This window comes from Entelurus aequoreus, linkage group LG17 (genome assembly GCF_033978785.1).
Source record: "Entelurus aequoreus isolate RoL-2023_Sb linkage group LG17, RoL_Eaeq_v1.1, whole genome shotgun sequence".
In the NCBI taxonomy this organism is placed as follows: domain Eukaryota; kingdom Metazoa; phylum Chordata; class Actinopteri; order Syngnathiformes; family Syngnathidae; genus Entelurus; species Entelurus aequoreus.
This window is the reverse complement of record NC_084747.1, coordinates 15,672,834-15,690,764: the sequence shown is the minus strand read 5'-3', so window position 1 is coordinate 15,690,764 and position 17,931 is coordinate 15,672,834. Positions and strand designations below refer to the sequence as shown.

The following is a 17,931-nucleotide window of genomic DNA, read 5'->3' as shown; positions in this document are numbered from 1 at the left end:
AGAGAAGAACTAAAGCACTACACAGGAAAACACCAACAAACTCAAAATAAGGCACGACGACCTGGTGGAGTATCATTGTTGAACGTTTTTTGCTGGTGGTGTGCCTCCGGATTTTTTAATGAAAAAAATGTGCCTTGCCTCAAAAATGGTTGAAAAACAGTTTTAGACCTATGAACACTTTTATAACATCATCTTTATTTTGATAACAAATTGATACAAAACATCAAACACAAAACAAACAACACCGTCTCTTAAAAAAGTAACAATGCGTTCATAAAAATTAAAATAACCTTCTATAAATTTCCCATGAAATGGAAGAAAATAAATATATTTAAACACTAAAATAATACAAATATGGCCCCTCTTTTTGTTAATTTTACATCTGTTTTTAAGGAAAATCAAAAGTAAATATTTAGTGTAGGCCAGCATATTGTGTGCAAACAGGAGTAGTTTCTTTCTTTTTCTTTTTTTTTTAGCAAGGATTCCAATTAAAGCAGACTGAAAATGTCACAAGTGCTGTTCTCGCCTGTGGAAAAAGTTTGAAAAGGGATTTCGGTAACAGTTTCAGAGTTCCTAAGAAAGTCTATCGCAAATGGAAACCACTGTTCAAACAAACGAAAATGTAAAAAACCCACGATTCAATTTGACTCTTGGGGAGGGGACACATCCTTTAAAGGCCTACTGAAAGCCACTACTACCGACCACGCAGTCTGATAGTTAATATATCAATGATGAAATCTTAACATTGCAACACATGCCAATACGGCCGGGTTAACTTATAAAGTGCGATTTTAAATTTCCCGCGAAACTTCCGGTTGAAAACGTCTAGATATGATGACGTATGCGTGTGACGGAATCAGTTGATGCGGAAGTATTGGTACCCCATTGAATACAATACAAAAAGCTCTGTTTTCGTTTCAAAATTCCACAGTATTCTGGACATCTGTGTTGGTGAATCTTTTGCAATTTGTTTAATGAAAAATGGAGACTCTAAAGAAGAAAGTTGTAGGTGGGATCGGTGTATTAGCGGCGGACTACAGCAACACAACCAGGAGGACAGAGATGGATAGCAGACGCGCTAGCCGCCGACCTCACCTTAACTTCCTCCGTCGCGCCGACCGCATCGATGATAGGGTGAAGTCCTTCGTCGCACCGTCGATCGCTGGAACGCAGGTGAGCACGGGTGTTGATGAGCACATGAGGGCTGGCTGCCGTAGGTGGATAGCTAATGTTTTTAGCATAGCTCTGTGATGTCCGGTTGCTAAGTTAGCTTCAATGGCGTCGTTAGCAACAGCATTGTTAAGCTTCGCCAGGCTGGAAAGCATTAACCGTGTATTTACATGTCCATGGTTTGATAGTATTGTTGATCTTCTGTCTATCCTTCCAGTCAGGGATTTATTTATTTTGTTTCTATATGCAGTTAAGCACGATGCTATCCCGTTAGCTCCGTAGCTAAAGTTTTTCGTCGATGTATTGTCGCGGAGATAAAAGTCACTGTGAATGTCCATTTCGCGTTCTCGACTCTCATTTTCAAGAGGATATAGTATCCGAGGTGGTTTGAAGTACAAATCCGTGATCCACAATAGAAAAATGAGAGAGTGTGGAATCCAATGAGCCAGCTTGTACCTAAGTTACGGTCAGAGCGAAAAAGATATGTCTTGCACTGCATTCTAGTACTTCACTCGAACGTTCCTCATCCACGAATCTTTCACCCTCGCTCAAATTAATGGGGTAATCGTCGCTTTCTCGGTCCGAATCGCTCTAGCTGCGTTGAAAACAATAGGAAAATGTGAGGAGCCTTTCAATTGACTACGTCACGCTACTTCCGGTAGGGGAAAGGCTTTTTTTTAATCAGATACCAAAAGTTGCGATCTTTATCGTCGTTGTTCTCTACTAAATCCTTTCAGCAAAAATATGGCAATATCGCAAAATGATCAAGTATGACACATAGAATGGATCTGCTATCCCCGTTTAAATAAAAACATTTCATTTCAGTAGGCCTTTAAGTGATCCTTCTGCCCCCATAAATGCTCTTGGCTTCCTGTGATCTGACATTATTGCACTTGTCGTTAAACCAGGGTTTGTCAGAGTCCCTGTACTTATTGCTTGAGAGTAGTGGTGTCCAAAGTGCGGCCCGCAAGTAATTTTTTAACATTTTAAATATACTATTACAATAAAAATAATACAAGATTTATAATCAACGAATATTGATGGACTGAACAATTAAATGTTTTCTTATCCTGTGTGTGATCTCATGTGTTGAACCATATTGTTCTTTTGAGAAAAGCTTTTACCGCAAACTGAACAAATAAATGGTTTTTCTCCTGTGTGTGTTCTCGTGTGTTGAATCAGATTGGTTTTGTGGGGAAAGCTTTTACCACAAACGGAGCATTTAAATGTTTTTTCTCCAGTGTGTGTTCTCATGTGTTCAGTCAAACAGCTCTTTTGAGAAAATATTTTACTACAGACCGAACAATTAAATGGTTTTTCGCCCGTGTGTGTTCTCATGTGTTGAATCAAATTGCTCTTAAAAGAAAAGTTTTTACCACAGACGGAACAATTAAAAAGTTTTTCTTCTGTGTGTGTTCTCATGTGTTGACTCAAACTGCTCTTGTGAGAAAAGTTTTTAGCACAAACTGAACAATTAAATGGTCTTTCTCCTGTGTGCGTTCTCATGTGTTCAGCCATACTGCTCTCTTTAGGAAAGCTTTTACCACATACTGAACAGTTCAATGGTTCTTCTCCTGTGTGCTTCATTATGTGTTGGGTCAAACCTTGTCTGGAAAAAAATCCTTTACTACAAAATGAACAAATGAATGGTTTTTCACCTGAGTGTGTTCTCATGTGATCATCCAAGCTGCTCTTTTGAGAAAAGCTTTCATGACAAACTGAACAATTAAATGGTTTTTCTCCTGTGTGCGTTCTTATGTGTTGAGTCAAATGGCTCTTTTGAGAAAAGCTGTTACCGCAAACCGGACAACTAAAGGGTTTTTCTCCTGTGTGTGTTCTCATGTGATCGGTCAAATTGCTTTTTTGGGGAAAGATTTTACCACAATCGGAGCAATTAAATGTTTTTTCTCTTGTGTCGGTGCTCGTGTGTTGAGTGGAATCACACTTTTTAGGAAAGTTTTTACCACCTACTGAACATTTAAATGGTTTTCCTACTTTGTGTCTCATTATGTGTCGAGTCAAATTTTGTCTGAAGAAAAACCTTTTATCACAAACAGAGCAACAAAAATGTTTTTCCGCGTGCGTTTTCATGTGTTGAGTCAAATTGCCCTTTCGAGAAAAACTTTTACTACAAACAGAACAATTGTATGTTTTTTCTCCTCTGTGTGTTACCATGTGTTGAGTCAAATTGCTTTTTCTATTAAAGCTTTTAGCACAAACCGAGCAGCTCAGACATTTTTTATCACTCTTCATTTTGGAGCATGCAGAGTGTTTATCAGTGTGAGTCCTCGTATCACCTTCATCGCTGCTCAGATGTTCTTCAACCTCGTCTTCAGCCTCACTATCTGATAGTGGAGCTAAGAGGTTGTCTACTTGTGGTTTCTCTTCATCATCTTCAGTCTTCACAGAGACAACAGTCAGTGGCAACTTGGTGAGATCAGCCTCCTGCGGTCCTAGAAGACACTCTCCCTCCTGAGTGATCCAGAGTTCCTCCTCTTCCTTTTTAATGTGGGGTGGCTGTGGATGACCAATCAGCTGATGGACATCTGCAAGACACAAACAGACACTTTATCTCAGACATGATCCATGATGCGTTTCTCCCCGATTTCGCTACACACTTTCTCCTGTGTGTGTGCCATTCTGTGTCCGGTCTAGGGATGTAAATCTTCTTTGTGACTGACATTTCGATTCGCATCTCGATACATGGTTTACGATACGATTCATAAATGATTTATTTATAAAAACAGAACGATTTGACTTGATTCCATTTCGAGCATGAATGCTTCAATAAGGTTTGATACGGTGTATGAACGATTCAATCTACGGATAACATTTCTTGATGGACACATTCACAAAAGAACATTAGCATACGCTCCTCATGTTGGGATAAATAGTTAGGAGCTTAGCACCAAGTTTAGGAATTGACGGAAGGGCACCACCAGGAGTGGAGCCTGTGGCTTAATTTGACTGAACACGGGGAACCTTACCTGGCCCGGACATGGAAAGGATTGACAGATTGATGGCTCTTTCTCGATTCTGTGGATGGTGGTGCATGGCCGTTCTTAGTTGGTGGAGCGATTTGTCTGGTTAATTCCGATAACGAACGAGACTCTGGCATGATAACTAGTTACGCGGCCCGGTGCGGTCGGCGTCCGAACTTCTTAGAGGGACAAGTGGCGTTCAGCCACGCGAGATTGAGCAATAACAGGTCTGTGATGCCCTTTAGATGTCCGGGGCTGCACGCGCGCCACACTGAGTAGCTCGGGGGTCGGCAACTCGCGGCTCTAGAGCCGCATGCGGCTCTTTAGCGCCGCCCTAGTGGCTCTCTGGAGATTTTTCAAAAATGTATGAAGAATGGAAAAAGATGAGGGGGAAAAATCTATTTTTTTTGTTTTAGTATGGTTTCTGTAGGAGGACAAACATGACACAAACCTCCCTAATTGTTATAAATCACACTGCTTATATTAAACATGCTTCACTGATTCGAGTATTTGGCGAGCGCCGTTTTGTCCTACTAATTTTGGCGGTCCTTGAACTCACCGTATAGTTTGTTTACATGTGTAACTTTCTCCGACTTTCTAGGACGTGTTTTATGCCACTTCTTTTTCTGTCTTATTTTGTCCACCACACTTTTAATGTTGTGCGTGAATGCACAAAGGTGAGTTTTGTTGATGTTATTGACTTGTGTGGAGTGCTAATCAGACATATTTGGTCACTGCATGATTGCAAGCTAATCGATGCTAACATGCTATTTAGGCTAGCTATATGTACATATTGCATCATTCATCAATCAATCAATGTTTATTTATATAGCCCTAAATCACAAGTGTCTCAAAGGGCTGTACAAGCCACAACGACATCCTCGGTACAGAGCCCACATACGGGCAAGGAAAAACTCACCCCAGTGGGACGTCGGTGAATGACTATGAGAAACCTTGGAGAGGACCGCATATGTGGGTAACCCCCCCCCTCTAGGGGAGACCGAAAGCAACGGATGTCGAGTGGGTCTGACATAACATTGTGAAAGTCCAGTCCACAGTGGATCCAACACATCAGCGGGAGTCCAGTCCACAGCGGGGCCAACAGGAAACCATCCCGAGCGGAGACGGGTCAGCAGCGCAGAGATGTCCCCAACCGATGCACAGGCTAGTGGTCCACCCGGGGTCCCGGCTCTGGACAGCCAGCACTTCATCCATGGCCACCGGACCTATGCAACTCCCCCTCGCAAGGGACAGGGGAGAAGAGGAGAGAAGAAAAGAAACGGCAGATCAACTGGTCTAAAAAAGGGGGGGTCTATTTAAAGGCTAGATTATACAAATGAGTTTTAAGATGGGACTTAAATGCTTCTACTGAGGTAGCATCTCTAACTGTTACCGGGAGGGCATTCCAGAGTACTGGAGCCCGAATAGAAAACGCTCTATAGCCCGCAGACTTTTTTTTGGCTCTGGGAATCACTAATAAGCCGGAGTTCTTTGAACGCAGATTTCTTGTCGGGACATATGGTACAATACAATCGGCGAGATAGGCTGGAGCTAAACCGTGTAATATTTTATACGTAAGTAGTAAAACCTTAAAGTCGCATCTTAAGTGCACAGGAAGCCAGTGCAAGTGAGCCAGTATAGGCGTAATATGATCAAACTTTCTTGTTTTTGTCAAAAGCCTTGCAGCCGCATTTTGTACCAACTGTAATCTTTTAATGCTAGACATAGGGAGGCCCGAAAATAATACGTTACAGTAATCGAGACGAGACGTAACGAACGCATGAATAATGATCTCAGCGTCGCTAGTGGACAAGATGGAACGAATTTTAGCGATATTACGGAGATGAAAGAAGGCCGTTTTAGTAACACTCTTAATGTGTGACTCAAACATCATTATGCCTCATTTGTAGCTATATTTGAGCTCATTTAGTTTCCTTTAAGTCCTCTTAATTCAATTTATATCTCATGACACATGTAATATGGCTTTTAATTTCTTGCGGCTCCAGACAGATTTGTTTTTGTATTTTTGGTCCAATATGGCTCTTTCAACATTTTGGGTTGCCGACCCCTGGAGTAGCTCAACGTGTGTCTACCCTGCGCCGACAGGCGTGGGTAATCCCATGAACTCCACTCGTGATTGGGATTGGGGATTGCAATTGTTTCCTATCAACGAGGAATTCCCAGTAAGCGAGAGTCATCAGCCCGCACTGATTAAGTCCCTGCCCTTTGTACACACCCCCCGTCGCTACTACCGATTGGATGGTTTAGTGAGGTCCTTGGATCGGCCCCGCGGGGGGTCTACTCAGGCTCTGGTGGAGGCCGAGAAGACGGTCAAACTTGACTAACTAGAGTCAAGTTTGTAGTCTATGAGCATGAACTGATGAAAACTACTCGGATGAGAGGCCATTTTTAGCACAAACCGAGCAGCTCAAACCTGTTTTACGGCTCTTCTTTTTAGAGCGTTCAGAGTGTTTGTTGTCAGTGTGAGTCCTCATATCACCTTCACAGTCTGTATCGCTGCTCAAAGTCACTCCAACCTCGTCTTCAGTCTCACTATCTGACAGTAAGAGGTTGTCTACTTGGGGTTTCTCTTCATCTTCCTCAATCTTCACAGAGACAATAGTCAGTGGCAACTTGGTGTAATCAGCTTCCTCTCGTCCTAGAAGACACTCTCCCTCCTGAGTGATGCAGAGTTCCTCCTCTTCCTTTTTAATGCAGGGTGGTTGTGGAATCTCATGATTCAAAGTGGAGCTCCCTCCTGACTGAGTGGAACGTTCTTCTGGATGACCAATCAGCTGCTGGACGTCTGCAGGACACAAACACAATTTAACTCAGACATGATCCACGAGATGTTTCTCCTTGAACCCACTTTCTTCTATGTACTGTATGTGTGTGTAGTGTTGCATGGCCATTCATTTAGTCCCTTGCCAGAATGATGGATCAATGTTTACATGGCTTAGCTTAGGCCCCGCTTTCGTCATCTTTGGACGATCTACGTCAATCGTGGAAGTGGAAACGTCATCAGAATATCCGGTTTCGGTGAGCAAAGTATTTTTTCTGCGACCAAACTTTTTTAGTCAATTGCTTGTATTCCGTGACGTGATTTTTTTCCGGAAGTGAAAACCAGTGGTGGTCAACCAAGCCAAGATGGCTGTTGCACAGCAAGCAGCGCGCAAACTACACAAAGGGGCCCAGATTATTCTGCAAAAAGAAGATATGAGCAAAAAAATCTAACTATGCAATGGAATAGATCCATATACTTGATCAAAAAATGATTTGTCCAATGATATCAACAATTATTCGTCAGTCGCGTCATCAGACTTATCGAATAATTAAGTTCCAGACATTCTACACAGATGAAAACTTGGAAAAGCATGGAGGTCTACAACTTCTTTGTGTGTGGCTGGGTCCAGGACATTGGTATCAAGACTCTCCCAGATAAATATGCATCTTTTTTCTTGGGTAAGGTTGCATTTCATGATTTAATTTCGCGTCTACGGCCATGTTTGTTGTTGTTGTTGTTACACGCGCCGTTTACGAGTAGTGTGCTTTTCTCCATCTATATCAAAATATACACTACCGTTCAAAAGTTTGGGGTCACATTGAAATGTCCTTATTTTTGAAGGAAAAGCACTGTACTTTTCAATGAAGATAACTTTAAACTAGTCTTAACTTGAAAGAAATACACTCTATACATTGCTAATGTGGTAAATGACTATTCTAGCTGCAAATGTCTGGTTTTTGGTGCAATATCTACATAGGTGTATAGAGGCCCATTTCCAGCAACTATCATTCCAGTGTTCTAATGGTACAATGTGTTTGCTCATTGGCTCAGAAGGCTAATTGATGATGAGAAAACCCTTGTGCAATCATGTTCACACATCTGAAAACAGTTTAGCTCGTTACAGAAGCTACAAAACTGACCTCCTTTGAGGAGATTGAGTTTCTGGAGCATCACATTTGTGGGGTCAATTAAACGCTCAAAATGGCCAGAAAAAGACAACTTTCATCTGAAACTTGACAGTCTATTCTTGTTCTTAGAAATGAAGGCTATTCCACAAAATTGTTTGGGTGACCCCAAACTTTTGAACGGTAGTGTAACTATAGATGTCAACATTGTGTATGTGATGAAAGCTTTATTTTTTATGATTGCTGCCTTTGGTAAAATGTTAACTCTTTTAGGTTTCACTCACATTTGCTCTCTTTTATTCAGACTCGCAGAGTTGGTGCTTCTCGAAACATTTGTAGCAAAAGTATGTTACTACAAAAAATATCAATATAATACTTAAATGACATACACTAAATGTTAAAAGTATATCAAACGAACCTTTAACGAAGTGATCACTGCAAACTTGTGCGTTCTTCGGCTATACTGCCATGGGTTGGAGTGTGTGCTACTTTTCTTTTCGTCGTTTTGTAAAATCTTGCACTCTCCCGCCCTTCTTGATTACCTCTCAAGGAACCCAGAAGAAACTTTGATCCTTTTTGCGATTTGTTACGGTTCGTACAGCCGGAAACAACGCAAGTATAGAGCGTTTTTCTTTGAGAAAGTCTAAATGGCGCCTAGTACACTGCAAAAACTGAAATCTAAGTAAGATGAAATATCTCAAATAAGGGTGATATTTGCTTATTTTCTGTCTGATAAGATAATTCTTCTCACTAAGCAGATTTTATGTTAGAGTGTTTTACTTGTTTTAAGGGTTTTGGTCCTAAATGATCTCAGTAAGATATTACAGCTTGTTGCTGAGATTTGATGGCCTATATTGAGTAAAACATGCTTGAAACTAGAATATCAACTGTTGCAAAGCTGTGTCATCAACACTCACAAGTATAAAACTACAAAACTACTTTTTTAAAGTAATAATTTCTTATTTCAAGCATCTAAAAAAAAATCATGACTTTGACACAATTGTGTTTTATAATTAAAACAGATGACAACCAAATGGACTTTGCTGTTTTATTTTCAATGAAACAATAGAAAATTCCTACTCATATAGTAGTACACTTGTTATTAGTGAGAATATACTTATTTTAAAGTATTTTTGGGTTAATTGAGGTTAGCTAATTTTACTTGTTTTGGAAAGTCTTGACAAGCCAAATTTTCTTGTTCTATTGGCAGATAATTTAGCTTAGTTCTAATAAAATACCCCTCATTTTTGTATTTTTTTTTCTTGTTTTTGAACACTGACTTTTTGCAGTGTACCCATCTAGAACAAATGCTGGCTTGACCACCACGCATATTTAATGAGCAGGACTTGAACCGGACGTGTCGTCAATTAAAACCAAGCAATAGTTCGCACATAACAGGCTGTAAGTAATATATGAATACATTTTTTGATTCCGAAGAAATAGCGACTGTTGAAGGACGGGATTTGACGCTGTTAAGAGTTGGACAATATCGGAATATCGGATATTGGCAAAAAAGCCATTATCGGACATCTCTAATTGAAATACTTTCTATAGTTCAAGACTTACGGCCATTTAAAAACAGCACTGCACATCATAATGGCGGCTGCAGTTTTGATGTTAAAGGTCTAAAAAAATTAAGTAGAACGTCCGGCAGGCCGGATTGAACATCTTAATGGGCCGTATGTGGTCCGCGGGCCATATTTTGCCCAGGTTTGGCATACGGGGTGTTTTCAAACCTAATAATTTCCACAAACTTTGTCCGTATGCTATCATTCATGAGTCCTACCCTGACAACCGCAGAACTGCTGGTTTGGGTCTAACAGACAAGTCGAAGAAAACACAGGAAAGACCTGATAAAGCAGTACTGATAACATTAGCGTTTGGACTACCAAAACCCTTAGTACTGATCAAATCAAGAGTGTGGCGTCTGCGGTGGGTGGGCTCGTTCACATGCTGAGTAAGACCAAACATTTCAAGGACAGTACTGACTTCTTTAGCTACATCCACATGCACATTTAAAGGCCTACTGAAAGCCACTACTACCGACCACGCAGTCTGATAGTTTATATATCAATGATGAAATCTTAACATTGCAATACGGCCGGGTAAACTTCTAAAGTGCAATTTTAAATTTCCCACCACACTTCCGGTTGAAAACGTCTAGGTATGATGACGTATGCGCGTGACGTAAACGGTTGATGGAAGTATTGGTACCCCATTAAATACAATACAAAAAAGCTTGGTTTTCATTTCAAAATTCCACAGTATTCTGGACATCTTGGTGAATCTTTTGTAATTTGTTTAATGAACAATGGAGACTGCAAAGAAGAAAGTTGTAGGTGGGATCGGTGTATTAGCGGCGGACTACAGCAACACAGCCAGGAGGACAGAGATGGATAGCAGACGCGCTAGCAGCCGAACTCACCTTAACTTCCTTCGTCTCGCCGACCGCATCTGTGATCGGATGAAGTCCTTCGTCGAACCGTCGATCGCTGGAACGCAGGTGAGCACGGGTGTTGATGAGCAGATGAGGGCTGGCTGGCGTAGGTGGATAGCTAATGTTTTTAGCATAGCTCTGTGAGGTCCGGTTGCTAAGTTAGCTTCAATGGCGTCGTTAGCAACAGCATTGTTAACCTTCACCAGGCTGGAAAGCATTAACCGTGTAGTTACATGTCCATGGTTTAATAGTATTGTTGATCTTCTGTCTATCCTTCCAGTCAGGGGTTTATTTATTTTGTTTCTATATGCAGTTAAGCACGATGCTATCACGTTAGCTCCGTAGCTAAAGTGTTTCGTCGATGTATTGTCGTGGAGATAAAAGTCACTGTGAATGTCCATTTCGCGTTCTCGACTCTCATTTTTAAGAGGATATAGTGTCCAAAGTGGTTTGAAATACAAATCCGTGATCCACAATAGAAAAAGGAGAGAGTTTGGAATCCAATGAGCCAGCTTGTACCTAAGTTACGGTCAGAGCGAAAAAAGATATGACTTGCACTGCCTTCTAGTCCTTCACTCTAACGTTCCTCATCCACAAATCTTTCATCCTCGCTCAAATTAATGGGGTAATCGTCGCTTTCTCGGTCCGAATCGCTCTAGCTGCATTGAAAACAATAGGAACATGTGAGGAGGCTATCAACTGACTACGTCACGCTACTTCTGGTAGGGGCAAGGCTTTTTTTTATCAGATACCAAAAGTTGCGATCTTTATTGTCGTTGTTCTCTACTAAATCCTTTCAGCAAAAATATGGCAATATCGCGAAATGATCAAGTATGACACATAGAATGGAGCTGCTATCCCCGTTTAAATAAAAAAAAATCATTTCAGTAGGCCTTTAAGTCCCCTGTGATCATCAAACCGTCAAAGTCAGTGCACACAACTGAAAGTAAATCCATAAAATCATCAATGAATTAGAATTCTGTGGTGGTTTGTAGATATTTATGTAAAGTATGGATGATTGTTGTATCTCCATTTTGAATGAAATATACTCAAATGATGGCAAAAACCCTAAATGACAATTTGTGGGTGCAGATATTTTCCCTGAATATGGCACAAACACCCCTCTGGTTTTGTCGTGTCTCAAACAAATAGTTAAAGTGAGGCGGGCTAGTTTCAGTCGGAACTGCATTTTGCTGTGTTTATGTGGAGCCGTGACTCAGTTAAAAAACATAAAATCGAGATCGTGAAAGGAAATGAAATCATGAAATAAAAATGATTTGTTACTTAAACATTTGACATTGAGTATTGTGTGTTTGAGATTGGCTCGAGTTGTCCTGGACATTCTGTTCTTTAAAGGAATTTTTCTGATCAGATAATCTAACTGTACTTTAACAACTCTATGTGATACAATAGTAGTTATTGTTTTAGAAGAGAGCACTTCCTAGTTAGGCCTCTGGTTGATGTGATGTAAAGCAAAGACGCCCTTAGCAATCTAGACCAGTGTTTTTCAACCACTGTGCCATGTCGTGAGATACAGTCTGGTGTGCCGTGGGAGATGATCTAATTTCACCTATTTGGGTTAAAAATATTTTTTGCAAACCAGTAATTATAGTCTGCAAATGATGTGTTGTTGTTGAGTGTCGGTGCTGTCTAGAGCTCGGCAGAGTAACCGTGTAATACTCATCCATATCAGTAGGTGGCAGCCGGTGGCTAATTGCTTTGTAGATGTCGGAAACAGCGGGAGGCAGCGTGCAGGTAAAAAGGTATCTAATGCTTAAACCAAAAATAAACAAAAGGTGAGTGCCCCCAAGAAAAGGCATTGAAGCTTAGGAAAAGCTATGCAGAACAAAACTAAAACTGAACTGACTACAAACTAAACAAAAACAGAATGCTGGATGACAGCAAAGACTTACTGTGGAGCAAAGACTTACTGTGGAGCAAAGACGGCGTCCACAATGTACATCCGAACATGACATGACAGTCAACAATGTCCCCACAAAGAAGGATAAAAACAACTGAAATATTCTTGATTGCTAAAACAAAGTAGATGCGGGAAATATCCCTCAAAGGAAGACATGAAACTGCTACAGGAAAATACCATAAAAAAGAGAAAAAGCCACCAAAATAGGAGCGCAATACAAGAACCAAAACACTACACACAGGAAAACAGCAAAAAACTCATACGGCGTGATGTGACAGTACACCTACTTTGAGACAAGAGCTATATTGATACATAGTTGGTTATGCTTTAAAGTCATATTCAACAATTGCGACAACGACTTTTTACTGTCAACTGAGTTTTGTTTTTTTTAAAGATTTCTGCTGGTGGTGTGCCTCCAGGTATTTTTAACGCAAAAAATGTGCCATGGCTCAAAAAAGGTTGAAAAACACTGATCCAGGAAACGGCAAACCCGGGCCATCTTTGGTTCGTTGAATAGGCTGAGGAGGAAGAAGGGCGCGATATTTTCCTGATGACAGAATCCTTGATGGCGGCATGTCTCTGATTTCACCGAGCTTTCAAGATGGTCAGGAAGGCTCATGAGTGACGGTGGAGAGTAGAAAGACGGTGAAGCATCTCTGGAGGGTGTAGGTCGACACAGCAGGTGGGATCCATGTTTGTGGTGAGGGCCGTGATGGAGGGTATGGCGATGGAGGAGTTGCAGCATCAGAATCTTGTATTAGGGATACTGAAGGTGCTGCTGTGGCTTAATCCTTTGCCTGTTTTTTTCCCGCTCCCCTTCGCTCTCCTCGGTGACAGCACAATATCCAGTCCAGGCCTATTCTGATGCCTCAGAGCGTGGAGAAGGTTAGCCATCAAGTAGTCTCACTCCACCTCTGTTCGGGTGTGGGCCTTTCCCCTTGAAACAGATCCTCTCTTTGCCAGGAGAGATTGAACTTGTCAATAAAATGCAGTCCTCTGGACTCACAGACTTTGGACAGCCACGTGTTTATTCATCTGAAGCGGTCTGGTGATTGTGTTTATCCCCCTGCCCATGTTTGGGAGAGGTCTACTGATAAATGGAGACATTTCCCCTTTATCAACACCCTCAGATAGTTTATCAAAGTTTTTCTTTTGGATATCAGACTGTTGGTTTCTGACGTCCACGGCACCCACACGCACAATCAGCTCTTTGATCCCAGTTAGCTGCTTTGTGATGTCTGAGACGGTGGCACTTAGAAAGCGGCATGTAACCATTTTGTTTATGTTAGATATGGCGCCATGCAGAAGCGTATCTTTGACCTTGGCACTTGGCCCAGTTGGTACGTCCGTCTGACGCTTTGTGCTAACTTCTGATATTCCGTCACATTCGGCTGTGAAAGTGGCAAAAAACTGTTAACTTTATTCCTGCTGATATTACGTTACATACATTACTATGGAAACTAGGGGTGTGGGATAAAATCGATTCGAATTTGAATCGCGATTCTCACGTTGTGCGATTCAGAATCGATTCTCTTTTTTTTTTTTTTTTTTCTTTCTTTTTAATGTCCTGCCCAGCTTCTCGGGCAAATCATATAGCAGATGTAGATGCCCATATCGGCTGTTCAGATTTACTTTACAAAAGAGAAGTGTAGGATACTTCTCTTGTTGCCTTACTTGTATTTTGACTTTATTAAATGTATTTATATTATCATTTGGTGCAGCCGGGCCGGAGCAGGAGGGGATAGAAAGAGAGAAAAAGGAAGACAGAGGGGGGAATTGTGGGGACAAGAGGGGGATTAGACAGAGAGACAAAAACAACAACAGCAAACACAACAACAACAACAACAACAACAGAGCAACATCAGCAAATACGACATGTACAAATATGATGGTAAAAGTAATAGCAAATAAGCAGTTAGCGAAAATAAAAAAAAATAAAAAAATACAGAAATGACAATGAGCATTATTACACTAAAATGGAGCAATATGAATACCAATAGAAATAGTGCTATTGATAATAAACAATACCAATACTTTACCTTTATTATCAACAATACAATTGTTCAAATGCAACAATACATATACGTAATGATAACTTGAGATACGAAAGAATGCAGAAAAATGGAGGGGAAGAAAGAGAAGCAACCTTAACCTTGTAGATTGTTATAGTAACAATAGGTTAAGCTTTGTCGATTCTCATTTTTAAGAAATCGATTTTTTATTTCTTTATTATTTAGTTTTTTTTTTTTTTTAAATTAATCAATCCAACAAAACAATACACAGCAATACCATAACAATGCAATCCAATTCCAAAACCAAACCCGACCCAGTAACACTCAGAACTGCAATAAACAGAGCAATTGAGGAGACACAAACACGACACAGAACAAACCAAAAGTAGTGAAACAAAAATGAATATTATCAACAACAGTATCAATATTAGTTACAATTTCAACATAGCAGTGATTAAAAATCCCTCATTGACATTATCATTAGACATTTATAAAAAAAAAAAAAAAAGAACAATAGTGTCACAGTGGCTTATTCTCTCATAAGCTTGACAACACACTGTGTCCAATATTTTCACAAAGATAAAATAAGTCATATTTTTGGTTCATTTAATAGTTAAAAGAAATTTACATTATTGCAATCAGTTGATAAAACATTGTCCTTTACAATTATAAAAGCGTTTTACAAAAGTCTACTACTCTGCTTGCATGTCAGCAGACTGGGGTAGATCCTGCTGAAATCTATGTATTGAATGAATAGAGAATCCTTTTTAATCGGGAAAAAATTGTTTTTGAATTGATAATCGTGTTGAATTGAAAAAAAAAAATTGATTTTGAATCTAATCGTGACTGCAAGAATCGATATTGAATCAAATCGTGGGACACCCAAAGATTCACAGCCCTAATGGAAACCAACATTCTGACTCGGCTTCGGTTTAGCACCAAGTCGATTTGATCTAGAGCAGACCTGTGGCCCGTGGGCCAGATACGGCCCATTAGGATTTTTAATCCGGCCCGCCGGACGTTCTACATAATTTTTTTTAGACCTTTAACATCCATACTGTAGCCGCCATTACGATGAGCAGTGCTGTTTTTAAATGACCGTAAGTCTTGAACTATAGAAAGTATTTCAATGGTTGAAATCTGCGCTTTCGCGTGTTATACGATTTATTACGGTGATCTACGTCAGTGTTTTTAAACCTTTTTTGAGCCAAGGCACTTTTTTTGCGTTGAAAATATCTGGAGGCACACCACCAGCAGAAATCGTTAAAAAAAAAACGAAACTCAGTTGACAGTAAAAAGTCGTAATTGTTGGATATGACTTTAAAGCATAACCAAATATGTATCAATATAGCTCTTGTCTCAAAGTAGGTGTACTGTCTCGACCTGTCACATCACGCCATTTTTTGCTGTTTTCTTGTGTGTAGTGTTTTGGTTCTTGTCTGGCGTTCCTATTTTGCTGACTTTTTCTCTTTTTTTTGGTATTTTCCTGTAGCAGTTTCATGTCTTCCTTTGAGCGACATTTCCCCCATTTACTATGTTTTAGCAATCGAGAATATTTCAGTTGTTTTTATCCTTATTTGTGAGGACATTGTTGACTGTGGTGTCATGTTTGGATGTACATTGTGGACGCCGTCTTTGCTCCACAGTAAGTCTTTGCTGTCGTCCAGCATTCTGTTTTTGTTTACCAACAGCCATCAGACTGTATAATGCATATGTTCCTTTTTGACTGTACTTAAATGTATAATAGACTGTATTTATATTATTCACATGTGAATAATGCTGTATAATAGACTGTGTTTATGTTATTCACATGTAATTAATGCTGTATAATAGACTGTATTTATATTAGTCAAATGTAAAAATACCTAAATGTTTATTGTCTATTGTGAGCGAACTGTGGTGCTGAATTTCCCCCAGGGATCAATAAAGTACTTTCTATTCTATTCTATTGATTTGTAGCCAGTTCAGTTTTAGTTTCGTTCACCTTTTGTTTATTTTTGGTTTAGGCTGTATCAGGTTAATAAATGCATCATTTACTGAGGCGATGACTTTCTGACTGTTGAACCTTGTGGACAAAAGTATTGACTTATATTGTAAAATTTGATACACTTGAATGCAGCTTGAGGTTACTTCCAGTTCCTACAAGCTTGTACCAGAGAGTAGATTTAACTAACAATAGATAGTGAGAGCAAGCTAACAATCTTTGTTTACACTGTTTAACAAGGTCGGCTAATTTCTCATCGACGCTCTTTCCAGGGCTGGAAATAGCTTTCAGGTGACGAAACTTCAACTCACTCACAATGTTCTGTAGTTTTCGTCTTTATCTCCGTTGGTGATTTGCTGGAAGTTGGTGGCGCTGATTCTCTTTCATGTTTTCTTTTACCGGACGTCGCCATCTTAGCATAGCAGTAGTCGTCCATCTTCTATCACGTCTCCAATCTTCACTTCAGGTAACACTCCATCACTCCAAACTCTACTTCCGTTTCGTGGGCTTTTAAAAAGACGAATCTTGAGGAATATATATATATATTTATGTGACTTTATACGGCTGTAAGGTCGTAAATTAAAAACTTCTCCGACGAGCCACAGTTGCTCAGTCCGCCATCTTGGTCTTTTCGCTTTGCCACAGCGTGATTCTTTTGCGCATGCGCCAGAATGCAGCATCTTCCGTTTTTTTCCTTCAAAATAAAGCCATTTTCCTATTGTTTTGAAACAACGGCTCACCAAAGTATCTCTACCGATAAGCTCAAAATAACCAACAAGATCGCTTTAAAATATTAAAATTACTTTTATCCATCCATCCATCCATTTTCTACCGCTTGTCCTTTCGCGGGGGGTGCCACAGTCCAAAATAACAGCGGACATTACAAATACAACAGGTGGTAATATACAGCTGCAGTATTTACGGATCTAACAACAGCGTTTGATATAATAAATCATAATATCTTAATCAACAAATTAGAACGGTATGGCAATAGAGGATCAGCCTTGAACTGGGTAATAAATTACATAACTAACAGGAAGCAATACATGAAAATAGGTAAACATACACAGAATTGCCAAAAGTATTTGGCCACTGTTGCGTCTGACCATTGATTGATTGATTGATTTTTACTTTTATTAGTAGATTGCACAGTTCAGTACATATTCCGTACAATTGACCACTAAATGGTAACACCCGAATACGTTTTTCAACTTGTTTAAGTCGGGGTCCACGTTAATCAATTCATGGTACAAATATATACTATCAGCATAAGACAGTCATCACACAAGTTAATCATCAGAGTATATACATTGAATTATTTACATTATTTACAGTCCGGGGGGTGGGATGTGGAGGGTTTGGTTGATAACAGCACATCAGTCATCAACAATTGCATCATCAGAGAAATGGGCATTGAAACAGTGTAGGTCTGACTTGGTAGGATATGTACAGCGAGCAGAGAACATAGTGAGTTCAGATAGCATAAGAACAAGTATGTACATTAGAAATATATTTGA

General features: G+C 40.0%; 1 protein-coding gene across 3 annotated transcripts; it reads right to left on the bottom strand.

Moving 5' to 3' along the window:
- Window positions 1-203: 203 nt before the first annotated feature.
- Window positions 204-17,044, bottom strand: LOC133632461 (gastrula zinc finger protein XlCGF57.1-like). 3 transcript variants are annotated; one of them, XM_062024879.1, is made up of 3 exons: window positions 16,730-17,044; window positions 6,652-6,957; window positions 204-3,716 (listed from the first exon to the last, which is right to left on the bottom strand). In XM_062024879.1, exons 1-3 carry the CDS (start codon window positions 16,848-16,850, stop codon window positions 2,236-2,238), a joined length of 1,908 nt encoding a protein of 635 aa, XP_061880863.1. In that variant the 5' UTR covers window positions 16,851-17,044; the 3' UTR covers window positions 204-2,235. The 3 variants fall into 3 exon arrangements, with proteins under 3 accessions (XP_061880863.1, XP_061880864.1, XP_061880865.1); XM_062024880.1 differs by lacking the exons at window positions 6,652-6,957; window positions 16,730-17,044 and adding an exon at window positions 5,071-6,235; XM_062024881.1 differs by lacking the exon at window positions 204-3,716 and having other exon boundaries at window positions 6,517-6,957.
- Between the last annotated feature and the right edge of the window lie 887 nt (window positions 17,045-17,931).